At 29.4% G+C, this 16,697-nt stretch overlaps 1 protein-coding gene across 1 annotated transcript in view; it reads right to left on the bottom strand.

Moving 5' to 3' along the window:
* Positions 1-16,697, bottom strand: part of LOC116772281 (uncharacterized) — a 43,915-nt gene that overhangs the window by 23,838 nt on the left and 3,380 nt on the right. Inside the window, exons 2-3 of the mRNA XM_061522172.1 lie at positions 9,713-9,925; positions 440-601 (exon numbers count right to left, since the gene is read on the bottom strand). Of these exons, the coding sequence (XP_061378156.1) occupies positions 440-601; positions 9,713-9,925 (375 nt within the window). The remainder of the gene's footprint in view (positions 1-439; positions 602-9,712; positions 9,926-16,697) is intronic.

Below are 16,697 nucleotides of genomic sequence, written 5' to 3' on the forward strand. Positions count from 1 at the left end.
TGCCGGTATGCTCGTTAAGGTAAACGCAACACGATAGCCGAGTTCAAATGTCGCAAGTTGATTATAGCGTATCCATTAATATTATTGAAGAACAAACACGCTAATGACGCTTTCACATGGACACACGAGTGTTGTTAAACCGTCTTTAGATACGTACAATATGGTCATAAAATTAACCGATTGAAATCACGTCTGCATTAATTCAGCATGAACTTTCATTACAGATAAAATATTTATTTTATTCGTCAATAAGAAACAACTTTTACTTTTTAAAGAAACTTATTGAGAGGGCTCCTTACTTTCTTCAAATATTTATTTGTAAGTATTTGTTCAGACGTACATTATTACTTGTCGAGATCCTAATTGTATATATATATAAAAGTTTTGCCATTTGCTTATTATTATTTCAGGTCTTTAACTATTTTTTTTATATAATTACCTGAAGTTTGTCCTCATCGACCTTGGATTCTTCATGATTAAGAGGATCTTCTTTGAGCAGGCTATCAGGAGAGAGCTTGGGTTGCACAGGCGCTGCTGTAGTCTCCTCAGCAAACGGCGGCTGTCCATGTAATGCATGAGCATTTGCCACGGGAAGTGGTTCCTTTAAAAAAAATCGAATATTAATTTATTTTTACATAAGAACCAAGAAATATTAATAGTTTCTATTAAGCATAATTGACTGTTTTTTATTTCATGTAAGTCAGAATAATGTTTAAAAAAATACCATCAAATTGTACACAACTGACGGAAGCAGATCATTATAGTGCTGTACAAGTACACAATCACGTTTGGACCATACACGAAATTTTATATTACATCTCTATAACACGTATAACAAACTCAAGGCTTGAAATAAAATTATTGGAGGAAAAAATACATCTTTGCTACCTTCTAACGTTTTTGTGTAGCAACATTTTGTAAATATTATCTGAAGCCAGGGAATAACCAAAATTTTAACCAATATTTACGTGTTTCAAACATGAAATAAGAAATTGCCAAATATTTATAATCCGTCCTCAGTTGCAGCGTATATTTTAAGGAAATTTTCTAAATATATTTTCAAAATGTTTGGAAAAGCATTATCCTATTAATATTTGAGCTTTTTCACACAAAATCTACAAAAGGGATTAGAAAGAAAATTTATAAAATGTAAATCTCAAGAGTCAGAATAAAATATAGGCTATAATTTATCACTGTATAACTGTTCTATATTGAATGAAGTTAAACAAACAAACAAAAAAATGTTGCTGGTTTTTATACCCAATTTTTAGCACACACTAGTAGTTTTTCTCTCTGTCAAAAGTCAAAGCGAAGGGGATAATCGTTTGAAAAAACATGCAAATATTTTTTTAAGTTCGTACTTTCAACGAACGTACTTTGTTTTAGTAGTTTGTGGAAGTTGTGAAAAAAAAATAAAGAAGTACTCCTGGAAATACACTTAATTTAACCTTTATATCCATTTATCGCATCAGGAAAAAGCAGATTAAAAATCAATTCATAAAATATTTTTGTACTTTATCAAACAAAATATTTAATATTTGTGAGTGCACTAACACTCAAATAACTTTTTTTATATGGGAAAATGCGGTACTTGCTACTGCTATTCATATCTATAATTATTAAACATGATATATCTTTGGTCGTAATTATTGGTAAAGGTCAGTTTCTTGTACTATAAATGCATTAAAACAAAAACCTTTGACGCCGTTCACTTACAGAAAAAACATCTTTGTATGTTCGTCACAAAATGGCGTCTTTAGCAAAGTCGCTTCTTACGCTGCGCTCTTATGATTACTGGATAATTTTAAAATATTTTAAATTAATTTTCCATTGTACGCTTAAATTTGATAAATATTTCGAAGGAAGTAAACATTTCAAAAACGTTTGTTTACTTTCAATATTTTATGTTCACAAATATCATTGATTAATAGGATATCTCTAAACATTCAATAATATGTAAACCCACACTCAGTTGTGTTCAATTTCAGACTTGAATGTCACTTCCAAGTATATATTAGTTGTCGTTGACATATAGGGATAGGAGCAAAAAATGTAAGGCAAGTCTAAACGAATGTTCAAAACATAAACAGTGTGCACTAACTCAGCAAGCAATTAATGATATTTACGACTCGCCTGCACTTTTATTTTTAAAACATCATAAACTTTGTTACTTTACTTTATAAAGGTTAAAATGATTTAAATGTAATACTTTCTTGTTTCGTAAAAAGTTAACCTGGAAGTAAATTTACATATAGGAAACTATATTTAGAATAAAAAATACATAGAGACATCCAAATGGGGAAGTCTTACGCAAATAGGTGACCATGCTATTAGCATGTCACGTTCTGTTGGACACGTCATGTTTAAATTGTCATATATTTTAATATTATTAACATGTAGCTATCGTGGAACGAGATAACTTAGACTTCGTTTCTAAGGCATTAAAATGACGATAGACAAAGAGACTTACAAGTATTCTCTGACATACCTATAAAATTCTTAAGACTTATAATACCCTATCTATTTATAACTTACCTAGCGATAATATAATGTTTTTTTTTTATTTAAATATATTTAGGTCATCTTAACAACAAACAACGATAAAATGTTAACAATAACAGCTGATTCTTATTCTTCTAAACTAGTCTTACAATCGTTGTTCTCTTTGTAGGTACGCAGTCGAGGTGATTCTCTAAGTATACTTAACCTATCTTCTAAAAACCGATAATAAATACTAGTATAGTTGATCAAAAGTATATAAAATAATGAATATAATTGATAAGCTCTACAAGAAATACAACCTCATTTCTAAAATATTTCATGTGGATTTTTAAAATTGAAATTTATTATAACAGAAAATGGCAACATATGCGTTGAAAATTATGTTTAACAAACATTTACTGTTACATAGATAAAAAATAATACAAAGACAAGAACAATTTTAAATGATGTATGTGTATATTATTATGTACGTATTTTATTATTCTTTTTTTCACTGTTCTGTTAGTATAAGCGTTTGCAAGCTACGTAATATATCAATAAGACATAAGAAAAAACCATAGATTATAAATTTCAATATACTAAAAACCTTTTTTCTTATTATTTTTATTGAATTTTTATGCTATGGCTTCATTCGCACTTGAATCGTGGAATATTTTGCCAATGTCAATAGCATTTTTTTCATTTATAAATGACATCACGGTTAATAGTCAGTTTTAAATAAACAACCCAGAAATAATATTGAAGTAAAAAAAGTATTGCACGATTATAAAAACTTTAATTTATTTAATTGAAAGTCTAAATTTAAATTGTATACAGGTGTGACGAATGATCCACACAAGGAAAGTAAATCTATAATCCAATACGTATGTGCTTCGAATGACAGAGGAGTAAAATAATATGATATTTGAGCATCACCCTGTATACGATATGTGTTATAGCACCTCTTATTATTATTAGATCTTAGCCTTTAGGTTTAAATTTTTATAAACTTACTTAATATTCTATCTTAATATAACTTCAGTTCACTTATAATAATGACTCTTTTTACCGATATATCTAAAATCTATGAATTCAGTTATTTCAATAAAGTTCTTTTTATCTAAAATTTTATATCAACATTTAGTATAGTTTCCAACCATAGCAGATTCATTTGCTCTACCCTTGTAATGAATAATGATAAAGTTCGTATTTTACCCTATATATGAAATATTATCTTCAATTAATATGAAATAATAATTTTAATAAATGTAGATTTAAATGAATATATGCTTTTATTTTATTTTATAAAGAACCGCAATCATATTGTATTGGAAAATTCTCGATATAAATATGAAATGTACTTTGGCCGAGTCAAAAGAGGTTTCTGGAAAGAAGGCTTTTACGTAATCACTCTTAGTTTTACTCGTATACTGGCTCCTCACTATAACTCGCTGTTGCTTAAAAATACGGTTTTGTTTACATTAAAGTGGCAACACATTTGTATATATATGATTGTATGAACGGTTACATATCAAATTAATTAAATTCATTTATATGAGAATGTTTTAAATAATAATATAGAGAAAGCGGTTTAAAATTGGTGTTAGTTTTTAATGTGTATCGAAGCGAGACCGCTGCAAATAGAAAACAAAGATTACGTTTGCAATTGTCGCATTGCGTCCCGCCTACAACATTTACTCGTTTACGAAACTGTTAAACTGAGTGATTGCATGATAACGAGGAAGTTGGAATCATTCGTTAAGTTTTACATTACACTGGAACCTAACTCTCAATTTTACATCGTCTTCTTCAACCCTTCCTCTATTATTGTCCCGTAATTACTCATCCAAAACAAATAAAGGACAGAGCCCGTGATTTAATAAAAGAATCTCATATTTTCGTTTCACAAAAGAAAATTAAGATGACTATGGAATTGAATTAATGTAAATTAAAGACGTTCTCACAACTCACAATGCAAAATTAACTCCACAGAACTCATATATATATATTGACATTTCAGTAACTCGCATAGAAATTTATCAATGCACATCAGGTGGAACTTGGAAGGCACGCGATGCAATTAATGATGACCCAGATATTACTTGACGGATGTACAAAATTGACAGCATCCGTCTACCGTGCATCAATTATGATATGTAATGTTAGAGCTTACGCTTATGAATAGAATGAAATATTTAAATAAAAGTTATTTATTTCACATTTTAATATTAATTTCGTCCGTTCTTACAACGGTGCATTCCTTATCACGATGATTTCTGAAAGATAGTCAGAATTCCAATTCCTTAGACGATATCGGAAATAACTTCAATATTGTGATTTAATTTCAATGTTATGGTTTATTTATGCAGTCTATATTGAGTTTACACTTTAAGCTACGATTAATTTAGGTTTATATTTATTAGTACTTAAACACCATCATATTTCCGTATTTAAATTAAGCGTGTATATTTTTTTTTTTAAGTTTCTCTGTAAAGGAAGAACAGTTTTGCTTATACAGAAATTTCAATGCGATCGGTCACAGAGGTTTCGCTGATTTGAAGTGTTAAATATTATAGTGTATTGAAAAGTGGAAATATTATGAGGAAATATACTACGTCTTAAATGAGTTTTATTACAAACAGTAAGACACTATAATTTAAACATTACCAAGCCTATAACATATTCAATCCTTTCCGAGTAACGTAAATGTGAAAGTGGGTACATATGTGCGCGTATTATCCAATAACGAAAAATCTGTACGGAGGAAATTTGTGTTATAGTAATGTACAAGTGAGTTTATCTCATAGAGAAAAAAAATAAAAGAGGGTTATAATCTAAAATACGATGAAAAATATTTTTTATTTGAAAAAAAAAATCAATTACTTAATTCTTAAACTTTTTTTTTTTTCATTTATAAGAACGAATATTTTATTTATAGAAAAAAAAAACAATTTTTTATTGTTATATAATATTTTAAAAATAATAATGTATTGTTGTATAAGTGTATATTTGTTTGTGTAAATCGATTAGACAACAAGTTTTCACGCGAAATGTAAATACTGATTTGAATAATTTATCAAAATAAAGAACCGTGTCGAAATTACTTCACAATTAGGGATGCATAGTTTACCGTTAACTGAACTAAATAGAAAGTGAAAATCGCTCAAAGGGAAAGCTGTTTAAATATAATAAAGACATCATCTATTAAAATCGACAAAAAGTTTTCATACGTACGTACGTCGTACGACACGCAACATTTATTACTTTTTCCCAGTATTGCGAAGAATTTTTCATAACATTTTCTTTGGGAGGCATTAAAATGATGTACAACTGCTATATTAACCTTTGGATTACTGTATAGAAATTTTATGATGTTTGGAATTTTATTTTAAATAACGTGCGTTTATGAAGAAAGCCTTAAAACTTATAATTTACTCGACCAAAATAACAAAAAAATCGTTGCATTTTACAATTTTGTCTATTTTACGGTTTTATTTCCACCTATCAACGGCTGGGATTACAGTCAAGCCGTGTCCAATCGAAATAAAAGCAATGAATCAAATCAAAAGTGAATGTTTTCATTTTATATGTATATCAAACCGAATAAGGATTTGAGACATTTAAATCCTCAAAAAAAGGGGTGCATCATATCCTAAGGACAAACTCTGACACTTTCAGTAGATACTCTTTACATTTATTATTTCTTCTCTATTTCGTATATGAAATGAAAATGATTTTTTATTTTGAGGTTAATTTAAAATTTTATTCCCAATTAGGAAAGAATTTCCTCCTTTATTTTGATTATTTCCAACCAGTAACAAGTTGATCGTTTTTACCAAATCATAATTCCCGATTAAAAGCACCCAAGTATTGAATTAATCACCTTAAGAAAACATTTTTAAAATTTCCACTTTATCGGAGAGTAATATCAAATCATGATCTATATAAATAAATATTTATTGTATATTTTACTTTGTTAAACTAAAATCTGTACGTTGTTTAAAATATTCATGATTACTAATTTGCAAATACTCTGCGAATGTCAATGTGTGTTCGTCTTACGAAGATGATACATTCGAAACTCGATTCTCTATGAGGTTATGCCACATGAGGTCGTTGACCCGGGTCGCAACTTTCGCTAAAGACAATCACGCACATCAGTCTTTCAGTCGTTGCTTGCTTTGTGTCAACATTTAGAATGCATCTCATCATTACCGTACACATACTCTCACAATTCGCAGGTTACTTTTAAAGTCACATGTAAATATCAATTTATATTTTTTAATTATCCCTCCATCTCAGATTATATGACATTACGAAATAGTACTAGATTACATTTGTTCTTTTTTAAATCAAAATAAGAAAAGGAGCAAGAAAACATTAATAATATAATTTTTTAAACTTTTATAACTATAAGTTTTCCAAGCAAAAATCCGATTTTAGGATTAAAGTTGAATCGCTTCCTACTTGCACTATATCATAAAAGCACCAAACTGTAATAATATTAAGGCGGACAAACTTTAAGTTATTTTAAAAACTTTGTTCCGGACATCTGTATTTTCTGACGGCAATGGAGATATAAATTAGATTTTACCGGCAAACTATACGGTACCGAGTTTAACTAAAATATATTGCATAAGTCCTTTAAATGCGCCGTGAGCTGGTCCGGGTTGACCTCCACGCTTCGATGCAGATCCGCTTACTGCGTTATCGTTAAAAATGCACTCTAAATACATAGTCAATACTCAAAAGTTCATCCAAAATCGACGTTTACTCGTCTAATATCTGATTCTATTGCCTATATATAACTTATACATGTATACATCTTACACATAATAAAAGGATCTCAACATTGTTTCGCTGTAATTAATTTATTTATGTGTATGATGTATTCACATTTCAACATATAAAACTTATGAATATTAATTTTAATTACACACCAGTAACCGTTTGTAAAGATTATAAACGTACTGGAAATAAATAATTTAGTGCTTTATGAGTTAGTCGGGCAAAAATTATACTCAGTAAGAAATAATGTTAGGATAAGTCAAAATGAGAATAATTAGAACATTTAGACGTTTCAAATTTGTAAACAAGTGTCAATAAACAAACATAATAATCGATTATAGCATCGATGTTTAAATGTTCCATGACCGTTAATTCATAAAGTTTAAATCACAATACATCAATATGCAAGTTTTGTTTTGAAATCTCTCTATTTTAGTATTAATTTCCCAACAGTACTGCGGATCATTAAGCCATGTTGGTACTCATCTTTGCGTAACATTAAGATTCAAGTGATCTGGTGTGGTGGCGTCGCGGCTTGGCACCGTCCACACAACACAAGCACCACAGAGCAATACGCAACAGAGGCGTCCATACATAATTGCGTCACCGGAAATATTAACACGTAACCTAACGTGCTTGAAAGTTACCTGTACCAAAGCCGATGGTATCGTGTACTTCTGAGCTAATATATAAAATTTATTTAACATTATTATAGTGCTATTCATGTATGTTTATTAAAAATTGTATGTGATGTCTAAATATTCGTTTTAATTTTTATATGGAAATTAAATTGTCCTCTGTTAGTTGCTGTTTGCAGACTTACATAAAAATAACTTTGTGTTTATTTAAACGTGGGATAAAAACACTAGGTTAATAGGATCTTAGGCTGTCATTGATTGTCGCGCGATAACAATGAGAAAACATTTTCCCACGAATAAAGTCATGTTTTGAATCTTAAGAGGCGGTTAAGTTAAGCCCAAAGTTCAACAAACTTTGTATTGTAACATGTATGCGACCACACATTATATTGTTTGACAACAATATTTAAAAATATTCAAACAGTCCTACATTATATCGCGATCAGCGATGCGGAAACGAATAATGAATATTACCTTTTGTTATCTTGAAATAAATATTGAATGTATAGTTCAAAACAATTGTATTTCCCAAAAGTCGTGTATTCCACTAGATGTACAATAAATAAGGTTATTAATGGACGCTATTGACCGGGACTAAATCCGTCATCCACCGATAAATTGCAACTGAATTTAAAGTACTACCTCCGTCATGCAAGTCACGGAATTCACGTGAGCGAAATAAGTCCCGGAGTCGCGCCACTGGGAAGAAAATACGTGCAGTCCTGGGAGATTTTATGGTTAAATCTTTTTCTACACAGCCAAGGAACCTGATACTAAGTAACTTTCAATTTTGTTAGTGAAATCTCCGTCCATCTTAAATATTTATTCCAGATTTCTGATTCTTTTCGCCCATTTTTATTTGTAAAACGTTATTTCTGTTTGTTTGCATTCAATATAATTTGACGTCAAAAAACAATTTCAACACTATATGTCATATACATTTACTTCATCTGTACAAATTTCCGCTTCTGCTGTCAATAATTTTTTTGTCTTCCTGATATTAAATATCGCTTAGATACAAACAAATTGTAAAATTTGTTTTGCAACTCCGTTAATTATCTTATTTATAGTATAATTTCGTTTTAAACTGTTTACCTCTTTTATTTTTTTTATTATTTCTAACAAATACTGGCTGGCTGTGATCTAACCTCACAAAGTAATTTAGGCATAACATTACTGCTTCCAGTATTTTCTTGGTTGTACATAAAAATATCTTTATACTTTACAATCCGAACGTAATAACTAATCATTTGCTAGTGATTGTACCCTGTGATTTACTGTTGTATACAATTTGGTGCAATACAATACTTGCATACAAAGAATGGGCGACTTGCGATAAGAGTGAATAAGATTTAAAACCCTTATTTGGTTGACGTTTCGGTAAAACTATCAAATTAATACTGATCAATTAAATATCGCTTAAGATCGATAATTTGAATCATTAGCAAATTAAAAATGAATTAAACCCAATTCTATTTATCAATAAAAACAACAAAACATACGACGATAGTATATAGCAATATATTTCCAAATAAAATTTCTAAGACATGTCAAAAGTTATTTGGTGAAACAAACTTCGACCTCATTCGTCTGTTTCTTCATTAGCAACACGCGGTAAGAAGTTGAATGAGGCTTTCGGTGGTAATTTTCAATACTTACAACTTGCGAATTAATTTTACTTATTGCATAAGTGGCTATAAATTCTAGAAGGCCAAGCAAAGCGTTTAACTTAACGAATTTCATTAAGCTGTAAATACATAGATAAATGACGTGAATATGTGTAGTTTTTTTGATATAAGACTTACCGGCATCAGTCCGTCATTTCCATAGGGCCGTCCCTCCAGGGCTAGTTCCTTGTCAAGCATAGCATCTAGCTGTTCCAGCTGATGACATGATGACCGAGCTGCTACCCAGCTTGAAGCCAGAATAAATGAGCCCAAAATAAATGATGAGGCGATCACAGTAATAGCAGCGATCCTTGCAATTTGGACCGACGAAGACATTCTTTGACGATAAGCCTGCAAAACATTTATTAGCTTAGTATAAATAGTTTTTGACTTTCATAATTTAAACTCATATATAACTTTTCTGCAAGACACTTATTTATCTAGGGGGGAATATTATTCATGAAGAGATTTGATTTTTTATGGTCTATCTATTGTAAAAAAAAAAATAAGTTATTTATTTATTAGTTTTATTATAATTTATTTTAGTGTAAAAAGCATAATTTAATTAAAATTAAACTTGAATTAGTTAAAAGTCACATTAGTCAAATTTATTTCAAAGTTTATATGTGGTCCTGGAAGTATCAAAAATTGCTTCTAAGGATGACACGTCTGGTCAAGCGTTGTGAAATAGAGCCTCGTGTTTGGATTAAAATAACCTTGAATAAGTGAAAGGTACAAGTTAGTAGTGTTCTCTTAATAGGAACATCTTTGCCTTTTTCTCCGCCAAATATCTAATTCCTTTTTTACCCTTCACAAGCATAACTCCTGTAAAGGTTTATTTATATGTATATTCGCAATTTCTGTGCTGGTGGCTATAAGTTCTTTGTATTGAAAATATAATTCAGCAAGAAACTAAATTTATGGCATTTATATCAGTCTCAACTTATTTTTATAAACATTTTATTTGTCAGTTTGTGTTACATATTCCTTAGTCTTTACTAAGAAATATGTCATACAAAGTGACCTAAATTTCCCAGATAATTAATTTAGTAACAGCTATTAAAAGAGTCCTAATAATATTAGTGAAGGGACAAAATGGCAATAAAGATTGAAGTAAAAGAAACAATAATGATTACTTCAAATAATAGTCTTCACAATGATTCCTGAATCATAAATAACAATAGCAATAATAATCTAATAAATAAATAATAAACATTAAGTGTTTATTATTCATTGGACGTCCATCTTCTGTAATAAATAATTTTAAATGTTTTTCTTACTGGCCAGTATTATTTCATTAATTAAAATTATACAATGGCTATATCAAATTAAACTTTCGAATGATTTTTTTATTTTTATTTTAAGACGTAATTTTTTTTTTTTTTATTTAATTAAATTTTCTCAATACTCAATAATCTATGATGATGATTGTTAACGATTTTTGTTAATTGAATAACATAAATTTTATATCAATATATATAGACCAGGTATTTAAATCTAATACTTTTTTTAACGTCTAAATATAGATTTGATGTCCCTTAAAACGTATTATTCATGAATAATGTAATCAATTTAATAAAAAAATAATAGATTAATTGGTAAAACAACTGCAATGCCATACCCCGGAGGTTGCAAGTTCGAATCCTGCTCGTGTCTATAAATTATTCATTCTATATTTTCTATTTAAAGTTTAATTACTGTATTAACCAAACAGCTCTGTACCTGCCGTTTACGAGAAAAATTAACATTTACACTTACATAAACTCATCAACTGACTTCTTTACTGACGATAAATTAAGATATACGCTTTGATAGACAATTATAATAGTACATCTTCTTTCGACGCTATAATCGGAGAAATACTTAAAGATCACTAACCGCTACTTTACAATTTAACTTTCACTTCCGAAATATAAACTATTTTTAAAGAGAGTTTACCAAACTTGCATAACATCGCATAAACTGTGCTGTCATTGCAAAACTACCGTAAAAAAACTAATCTCATAAAATTACCACAATGAAGTTTGAATTCTTGTTATGAATAAGGAACAGAAATTAAATTTAACATTAAAATATAAACTTTCTCAATTATCTGAACACTTGGTTGTATAATGTGTAAATTTAACTTCCTACTGGCATCATAAATAGAAAATATGACCGGTTTCATTTATTTTAAAGTCAATAAAAATAAACAATTGTAATTGACAGTAACCAATTGATTTAGAATTTAAGGATATTTTTTGAAGTAAAACACTAATTTCTGCTTTAAGTGAGCCATAAACAAACTATGTAATAGTTACATTACAAAGTAAGTTTAAAACTAAAGATAACAAAGTTTTTGCAACTACCGACCAATACCACGAGAACTAAAATAGTCAATAGTAAGTAACTACTGAATTTATATGTCAGTTTAAATACTCAATCATCATTCATAACGACCTCCTTTACTTACTTTCTTTGGCGAATATTTCAGAACGTCATAAAAAAAATAGGACTTTTATATTTGTTTATTAATCTTCTTTAATGTTTTCATAGCCGAATATTAATACTTGATATCAACTATTAAAAAGAAAAATTTCCATTTAAACATCTATTTACGCCATTACAATACGAAACTTGATACACTAGCAAGATTATTTCAAATGTCGTCGTTGACCTAACTTCATAAAGTTTGTAGACCATACCATAAATTCGTTTGTAATAAATTAACATAGTGACACTTTCTAATTGAAATCGAACATTGATATAGAATAATAAAAATAGGCTTCATTGCTGGGAAACCTATAAGTACCTATTTTTTTTATTACTTATACGTATACACCAAAATCAAAAATCGATGTGTAATTTTCTTAATCTATATATGTGGTTGTGACCCTTGCAATAAAAAATATATATATATAAAATATATTTAAGTAAAGGAACCTTATCTTAAATATCTATTCATTTCGTTGGCATAGCAACCGGGCCGCGAATGCCTATAAGTTATATATTCGGATCCTGTTCAATGAAAATAACCTTCTTAAATGAATTTAGTTAAATATTTATAATAATTGGTATGTATTTACATTGCTTCACTAATAAAGATAGCTACACAATTACAATAAGTCTGAATTCACACTATAGTGTTCAAGAATAAGAAAAAAAATGAGAAGGAAGACTCTAAGACCTAATTCACACGGTGTTTAGCTATACGATTTTATATGAACAGATCCGAAAGTTTGTACAAGCAAATATTCTTTGTGCTATTAAACAAATTTATCTCTTCTTCATGTTATAAGTTTGTATGAAATGTTGAATATCAATTGATTGTAAATGAGCAAAGCCATAGACCTCACAAAATCATAAGCAACACCTTTTAATACGTATCCTAAGTAATTTAGCACCGTAAATAGCTCACTGTTCTCCTTACGCGGCGTGAAATAAGATCTATGCTCTTTATAAAGCCTTGTAATTGTTAGGAGACCTTCGCGGTCATTTGACACCTCATCTGGCCTTCCACTTAAAATGTATGGTACAGGCAACAAAACAAAACAAAGCATTATTTTGTCCAACCCAACTATATTACAAAAGATTTAACGGAACAGAAATAATAAAAAGAAAACGATGTCAACTCCTTTCACGTCCTTATTTGAGAGAACGAATTTCTCGCCTGCCTTTTATTTCAACTAGATATATAGAAGTAGATGTATAGAAGCCCGTGAACTCGAATTGTATTGGAAAAAAATACAAAAAGCTTCAATACCATCAAAAGGAAAACTGAATAATAAAAAAATAATGACAACTATCTGTCAATCCATTCCCGACAACTTTCACATCTATAAAGACAGTAAGATTATCTAATATAACATTAGCTATGTATGTAATAATTTGCTTTACGTCTGAAATGTGAAAAGGGATTTAATTTTTATGTTAATGTGACAATTTTTTTATTAAGCGATGTGACTATTACTGAACCCGTTATAAAGACATCAACGGGCTTTATCGAAAAATATTTGATAATTCTTTTATAAATCATAGCCATTTACCCACATACTGATGCCGGTTTAATGAATGTCTCAAATAAAAATATATTCTGTACTAAATACACGAGATACTGAAAACGACTTGAATATTTAATTTATTTAAATGCTTTCTATTCAGTTTATAAACAACTACCGATAAGGAAATAGGAAGATGATTACCAATACAATTCATTGTACCTACTGTTTTATCGAAAATGTACCTCAAAATAAAATATATCTTCATGGATATAAATTTTCCGTCATTAATTTAAATTGTTATACGCTATATATCAACAAAATCATTCATAGTTTTTGTTGTAATTCAATGCAAAATCAACGTTTAAATTGCAATTACAAGATGTATATAAACAATTTTTTTGTATGATCACTAAGGAGTGACGTAACGCCCATTGTGGCAGAACGAAATGACTTGGTCAACAGTCAACTACGGTGACGATTTCACTCGGAGCCGCTTCATGTTTATTGTATGAAAGACGGTTTTTCCGACCATTAGTTTAGATTTAAGAAACGATATCTATGAAGAGGTTTTAACTCACTCACAGAATACTGACAGAAGATAATTATATACCTCTAAAAATAAAGCAGATATTTTTTTTTACTTTGAGGTGTAAAACAAATATATTTGTTTACGTCAAGTATCGATTTAATTATAAGAGCCACATTAAATATTTTTTATCTATCAGTATTCAATATATTATTTACATTACGGTTATAAAAATTTTGAAAGTACATTTCCATAGAGGTTTCTTCGCCTAAAAAAATAAATATTTTAATATAGTACATTACTCAATCATATACTGTACTGTCGCATAAGAACAAACAAGTAGGTTAAGAAATCTAACAGGCAGTACGTCGTTGACTAAATACTTATAGAATATGTTAGGATTCAAATCTCAGTCTAGATTTTTCAATAAAGAAAAGACAGAATTCCGTCATGACTTCAGTGTTATCGCGTGATCAAAAGCAATTATATAATAGCTATAATAATGATGGTTCAGAACAATGGAACAATGATTCTCCCATATTATGGACACATATCACGGTTCTCGGAATCTAAAACCATCTCGTGATTATTTTGATTTCTATGATATTTTAAGACAAGTGCGTTTTGTGTTTTACTTACTGAATATCTCATATTATATACATAACATATATTTTAGCTCACTATTTAAAACTGATAAAAGAATTGTCGAAGTTATTTAAAGAAGCATGATTATAAAGTAGAATTTTTACAACAATTTTAATTTCTTATCGAACTTTTTGTTGCTGAAATTTAAATGTATAATATGTCTCGGCAATGTAATAATATTTTTATAATCTGTTTCACGAAACAAATGAATGGCGCGCGAAATAAAAGAATGCTAATATTTTGTCTTTAAAATCATAAACATTGGTAAAGAAAGCCGAGATACATATGTTATTGCTTCCATTAGTATTCATCATTGATTGAATAACATTACAAAGAACCGGTCAAGTTAAAACCTCTGTCACGTACATGAATCGTTTGCCAGCAATATTATGAATTCACATTCTAGAATATTCTGAAATATGTCATGCTTTTATGAATATCCTTTTATAAAAACATTATACTAGATAGAATTTTAATTACATTATTTGTTGTTAGTTGTATTATATAATAATTACTCTTATAAGAAAACAATTATTGCACGGATAGCCGGGTCACACGTTATATCAATAACAGTTAAAGCAACAGTCATAGTTGTGATATTTGAAAAGCTTAAGACTTTTCTCTAATTATAGTGCAAGTAAAATTAACAGCTATGGCAAAACCCATGTTCGCAAACGGTGGCTACGCGTCAGCGGCCTAACAACCGCTTCTAAGAGAAAGGCGCTTTCCCATCGTTTTACAGCATCTAACTTAATATAGACTTGCTGTAATGGCACCATATTTTCTCTGGACTAATAATTTAATGGAATATACCATTTACATATAAAAGCAATTCGTTAAATAACTTTATTAATAAGTGTTTATTCTTTCAATCTTATCTGTTTTAAATATATGAAGATTTAACTCTCTTTCACACTGATGTCAGCGAAGTCACTGACTTATCGTGAGTAGCAAATCAAACGAAAGCTCTAATTATTCGATGTATTATTTATAACGGTCTTACTGGTGGGGCTCCGAAGCGCTGTACACCTCAGACGGCGGGTACTCCGGTTTCATGGTAATGGTAGCCATGGAATCTGGCTGATGCTCCTTCTCCATCACGAAATTATATTATTCACAAAAAAATTATTTTATTTTATACGCGCGCAACGTTTGACGATCAATACAAGAGTGCGCGCAAGTGAACGGCGGCCTGCGCAGGCGCAGTGGTGGGGCTGGAAGTGGTGATTGTGTATGACGGATGCTCGCTAAACTTATACAAAGGTGCTTCGTAATTCCTTTCAGAGCTAGTTTGTTTTGTCATAGATTCTGTCAGCAAATTCATAAGACTAATCATAGTTTTTACTACCATCTACTATACACACTTCAGATATAAGCATATATTTGATAATATCTATATTAATTCAATACATTTTTATATATGTCAATAATATAAATTTATGACACTAACTTTGTGTAACTCTTTCAGTCAACTGCAGTTTCGTTCCCGCTTTAAATGAATTCAAACCGACTACCTAACTTACTAATAACTTAATAGGGACAATAATTATATATAATTACTTATAAAATAAATATATATGGTTAGAATATAAAAAAAAAAACATTGAAAAACACAGATTTTTAAACTATTTTCATTCCTTTTTGAACTTTACAAACAACTTTAATAAACAATCCCTATAAAATTTCAAAGTTGTAAAAAAAAGTGGAAAGATATTTAAGTTATCAAAACTCATAAGATAGGATCTTATGACTTTCGAATTGCCTATCCAAATGAAAATAAAGTTATAATAGCAATATGCCATCAAGTGCCGGCACTATCATCATTTAGGTAACGTATTAAGGTACTATAGACAATACGAAAACTGCATGAGAGCAAAAAGTGAAATATGAATGACAAATTAATGATCAGTATAAACAATATTGTCTAAATATAACAGTTTTTAAAGGATTTTTATTTTATAACCAGAATACG

Source organism: Danaus plexippus, chromosome 12 (assembly GCF_018135715.1).
Source record: "Danaus plexippus chromosome 12, MEX_DaPlex, whole genome shotgun sequence".
Lineage (NCBI taxonomy): Eukaryota > Metazoa > Arthropoda > Insecta > Lepidoptera > Nymphalidae > Danaus > Danaus plexippus.